This window comes from Hyposmocoma kahamanoa, unplaced genomic scaffold, assembly GCF_003589595.1.
Source record: "Hyposmocoma kahamanoa isolate Upper Pololo Valley unplaced genomic scaffold, ASM358959v1 98835, whole genome shotgun sequence".
Taxonomy (NCBI): Eukaryota; Metazoa; Arthropoda; class Insecta; order Lepidoptera; family Cosmopterigidae; genus Hyposmocoma; species Hyposmocoma kahamanoa.
Window position 1 is genome coordinate 10405 of NW_020655702.1, and position 5473 is coordinate 15877.

At 37.3% G+C, this 5473-nt stretch overlaps 1 protein-coding gene across 1 annotated transcript; it reads left to right on the forward strand.

Annotated features, from left to right (window-relative positions):
- Positions 1 to 351: 351 nt before the first annotated feature.
- Positions 352 to 5465, forward strand: LOC113238917 (the record flags this gene model as incomplete). Its single annotated transcript, XM_026475765.1, has 4 exons — positions 352 to 841; positions 922 to 1133; positions 1671 to 4798; positions 5282 to 5465. Coding segments are annotated over exons 1-4 (4014 nt in total), but the record flags the coding sequence as incomplete, so codon positions are not given.
- Positions 5466 to 5473: the final 8 nt, after the last annotated feature.

The following is a 5473-nucleotide window of genomic DNA, read 5'->3' on the forward strand; positions in this document are numbered from 1 at the left end:
TTACTATTTTCAAGTGGCAATACTTTTAAACGATTGTTAACCCGACCAAATGAAGAGCCGTGGGGGAAACGTGAATTTCACAGAAAGGAGATGACTTTTAATTTCCTCTACTAAGAAGTTGCATTTGTTGCGTAACCGGAAACGTGTTCCCTGTACTTTTCATATAAAATGTTTCGTTTGGATGTTGTATTACTGTGCTCGAAAATTGAAAATTGTTAATACTGTGCGAATAGTGATTGCTTTAATTGTAATAAAGTTTAAAGACTTCAGAATTGTAAATTCTTATAAGATTTCAAAGTATTACCGGTATTTTAGGCATTTAAGTAAGTTTTTACGAAGTTTAACTTGAAGATGGAGGACGCTTTACTTCTACGCCTACAATTGCTACTAAAACGCCTAAATGACTCAATTACTCTTACAACAGAGTTATGCGTACAGTCAAAAAGCGAGGGTGTTACCGAGCAGGAAATCTCCATTGCATTGAATTCGTTACGGGCTCATACAGCCAATGTTGCGAAGGAAATTCATATTTACATTGAAAAAAGTACTGAGATTAACCAAGATATTGTGAGACGATGCACAGTGTTGCAGTTAGAAGCGGAGGATAAGATAATTGCACTTAATTCAATTCTAAATCATATCGATTCTCAGAAACCAGAAACAACCCAACAGACTAAACTTCCTAAGCTCAGTCTTCTTAAATTCAATGGAAACATTTTAGGCTGGCATGATTTCTGGGATCAATTTGAGGCTGGTATACATAACAAGTCATTACCTGATGTTGATAAACTGTCATACTTGTTAGCATCACTCGAAGGTACAGCAAGAGAAGCTGTAGAAGGTATAGGCATAACAAACCAGAATTATAAAATAGTCATTGAAACCTAAAGAAAAGGTTTGGACATAAAAATATGTTAATAGACTCCCATTATGAAGAACTCCAGAAAGTTACAATGGCTGGTTCATCAGCTACTGAATGTAGAAAGGTTTTGAATAACATTGACAAGAATTTACGGATCCTGGAATCTCTCGGAGAAGATATTAATAACAACCAACTTAGAGTTACAATATTGAGCAAGTTCCCACAGAAAATAATCTATGAATTAAATATGGCATTAAAAGGAGCTGATTCGGTAAAGATCATCCGGGACCAATTAGAAATAATAATCACAGCTATGGAGCTGTCACAGAAGATATTCCCCCTTCACAGTGAACCGACGAAAACGGCAGACATAGACATAACAACAACTGATGCTTTATTTATTAAAGAAGAGAAAAGGAAAGCATTTGTAAAATGTGGTAGGCCATCTAGAGAAAGTAACACCATACAGAAGCGCAGACTACCCTCCAAGTTTAGAAAGCAAGATACAATTTCAAAACGATGGAAAGGACAATGTGTGTTTTGTGAGGGCCCGCATTATAATGACACCTGTTCAAAATTTTCTACTATGAGTGCCCGAAGAAAGAAACTAGGACCAAGATGTCACCTTTGCTTTAAGATAGGACATTTCATAAAAGATTGCAATATGAAGAAACCATGTTATCATTGCAAGGGTACACACAATAGAGCCTTGTGCCCAAAGAAGTTTGCCGTAAGGAGTAAGGAATTATCCGACTACAAATTAGAAACAAATTGCTGTTCTATGTTTAACCAAAGTTCATTTTTGCAGACGGCAGTGGTGACTATAAAGAGTCAGAATGAGGAAAGAAAATGTAGGCTACTATTAGATAGTGGCAGCCAACGAAGTTACATCACACAGCAATTAGCAGATGAACTAAAGTTAGTTATTGATAAAGTAGACCAACTAATAATATTTACCTTTGGGTCAGAATCACCTACACAAACTGAAAGTCCTTCTGTTAAAATTGAATTAAAGACTGGGCGAGAAACTACAAGAAAGATACGAGCAAATGTAGTACCTCACATCACAAACAGAATATCAGTGCCAAAAGTAGATAAGAAAATATGTGTTGATTTATTAGCTGATGATGGCTCTGCGGGAGAGAAAATAGATATCTTAATTGGAAATGATTATTACTTTTCATTCTTTAAATCAGAAAGTAAGAAATTGTGTGACAATTTGTTTTTAATCAATACTGAATTTGGTTGGATATTAAGTGGCAAACTTGATTCAGATGATCAAAATATATTATCAATAATTACTTATTGTCAATGCCATGGCCCAGAATGTATGTACTACACAGAGCCTGACCTTCCTCTCAGAAATATAGATTTGACATTTTTGTGGTCACTAGAAAGCATAGGGATCTTAGATTCTCCTAAGGCTACAAGAGAAGATGAAGCAGTAAAACACTTCAACAACAATGTCAAGTATGTAAATCAAAGATACATGATTAAGTGGCCTTGGATTCAGTACCCACCAGAAATACCTACTAATTTTGGACTAGCATATGGAAGGTTGAAGGGGCTGCTACAACGAATTGATAAAAATACTTTGGAAGAATATGAACAAATTCTCAAAGCACAACTGCAAAGTGGCACTATAGAATTAGTCGAACCTGAGGATGATGCTACAAGACAAAGAATTCCACCTTTGCACTATCTACCCCATCATATAGTCAAGCAAGAAGGGAAAAAAGGAAGGTTGGTGTATGATGCTTCAGGGAAACTAAAAAATCATAAAAGTTTGAACGAGTGCATGTATAGAGGACCTTCTTTGATTGGAGACTTACTCGCAATTCTGCTACAATTTCGTACTTATAAAATTGCTATTACAGCTGATGTAGAAAAGGCCTTTCTTCAGATAGGTCTCCAAATAGAAGACAGAGATGTCACAAGATTTCTATGGCTTAAACATGTAAATCAACCAATCTCTAAAGAAAATTTACTACACCTGCGATTTTGTAGAGTGCCTTTTGGGATTATTTCAAGTCCATTCATACTAACTGCTACAATAAACTACCATATTTCACAAAACTACCCAGACTTATTGTCAAAGATTGCCGATAAATGCTACGTAGATAACCTTGTGACAGGATCAAAAACAGTAGAAGAAGCGCAAAAGTTCTACAAGGACACAAGGAGAGTTTTCCAAGATTTGTCAATGAATATCCGTGAATGGAACTCTAACAGTCCTGATTTCCTTAAGACAATTCCACAAGAGTACAGAGCAAAGACTTCTGCAGAAACCAAGATGTTGGGTTTAGTGTGGGACACTAAAAAAGACACTTTGCGTCTAAAAATAAGAGAGAATTTACTGGATGAACAAAATACTAAACAAATTCAATGTAAAAGAGAAGTACTTAGCACTATAGCTTCAGTATATGATCCTTGTGGATTTTGTTCACCCTTAATATTACCTGCTAAATTGTTACTCCAACAGCTGTGGGAAAATAAACTCAAATGGGACACACTACTACCTGAGGAGTTAAAACAGAAATGGGATGAAGTGGCTGACAGTTTAAGGATGGTTCGAAATGTAGCTATACCACGATTTGCGTGTATTGCACCAGAAGAAAAAACAGTCACATATGAATTACACTGTTTTACAGATGCATCAAAAGATGCCTATGCTGCAGTTCTCTACTTACGTTCAAGTAATGGAGTGGATACCAAGGTAGCCTTCTTAATATCCAAGTCTAAAATTACACCAAAACAAGACAAAGATAGCTTGAAAATTCCAAAATTGGAATTACTCGGATACTATATTGGAAGTAAACTAATTTTGTATGTCAAAAATGTGATTGGACTAACAATTGAACATCAATACTTGTGGACAGACAGTATGATCGTTTTGGGTTGGATGAAATCAAATAAATTATTACCACCATTTGTTTCAAGAAGAATCAATACAATCAGGCAAAACAAAGAAATCCAGCCTTGCTACATCAACACAGACAGTAATCCTGCTGATGTAGCAACACGACCTGACCTTTGGACAGAGAAAAATCACTTGTGGTTCCAAGGTCCATCATTTCTACTTAAGGACAAAAGTGAATGGCCACAAAGTATGTATCTTGGAAGTGAGGAATCGTCTTGTGTGTTGGGGGAGAGTCTGGACGGACTATGTCCAGATATAACAATGATGACTAATGACGAAGAGGATATAAATGAACTCACTGGGTGTAGCTCACCAAAACAAGGTTGTTACCAGCTGGAGAATACTCGGGAGGTGAAAAATGTGAAGGCACTGCAAAGAAAATATTTTCCTAATGAAGTTGAAGGTAAAGTAACGCATCTCACCAGAAATTTAGGTTTGTATCTTGATGTGGACGGTGTGTTGAGATGCCGTGGACGGATGGCTAACACCAACTGGTCTTACGATACCAAACATCCTGCTCTCATCCCTAGAGATAGTGAGTACACAAGCAAATTGATACAAGAAATCCATGAGAAAAACTATCATGTGGGCGTGTCGCATACGTTAAGCTTGATAAGAGAGAAGTTTTGGATACCTCAAGGAAGAGCGCAAGTACAAAAGATATTAAGACACTGTGAGAATTGCATGAAGCATGGAGGGGGTCCCTATAAGCTACCGCCAACCTCAGATTTGCCAGCAGAACGAGTTAATTTAAGTGCCCCTTTTACCTACACCGGTATGGATTATTTTGGTCCACTTTACATCATTGGAGAAATAGGCAAGGAAAAGAGATGGGTATGTTTACTTACCTGCTTAGCTGTGAGAGCCATCCATATGGAAATAGTGAAAGATTTAACTGCCGACGAGTGTCTACTAGGTTTAAGACGCTTTGTTGCGAATCGGGGAAAACCTGTGGTAATCATGACAGACAATGCAACCCTTTTTAAACTGACCGCAGAAGTTGTCTCAGATACAATCAAGTGGAAGTTTATACCGCAACTAGCACCTTGGCATGGGGGTTTTTATGAAAGGATGGTTGGACTTGTCAAACATTGTATGAAGAGGACCCTGGATAAACATCTCTTAAGGGAAACACAGTTACTTACTGTGGTCAAAGAAATAGAGTCTGTTTTGAATAGTCGACCCCTGACATGTGTTGGCTCGGAGCCTGAACAAATATTGAAACCAGCCGATTTTCTTTCATTGGGGAAATGCATTGCTCTGGAACCGTTAAATGAAAATATACCATCTGGAAGTACATCGACAAAACAAGCCCTAATAGAAGGTTGGATAAGAGGACACAAGATCGTGGCAGAATTTAGAAAAATGTTTACCACTCAATATTTATTCAGTCTTAGAGAAAAATACAATTACAGTCCAAAGCAGCCCAGAGTAACAAATAGTAATATGCCAGAGGTCGGTGACGTAGTTCAAATCAAAAGTGATGTCAAGAACAGAAATAAGTGGAAGGTAGGAAAAATAATTTCATTGACTCGTGGAGCTGATGGGGAGTGTCGAATAGCAAAAGTAAAAGTAGGCAATTCAGAGTACACTCGCTCGGTAGGTCACTTATACCCACTTGAAGTAAATAGTAAGAGGAATGAAAGTGAAGGTCTTTCTGAGCAAGTTCCTGAAGTAGAGATTGCCAAGTC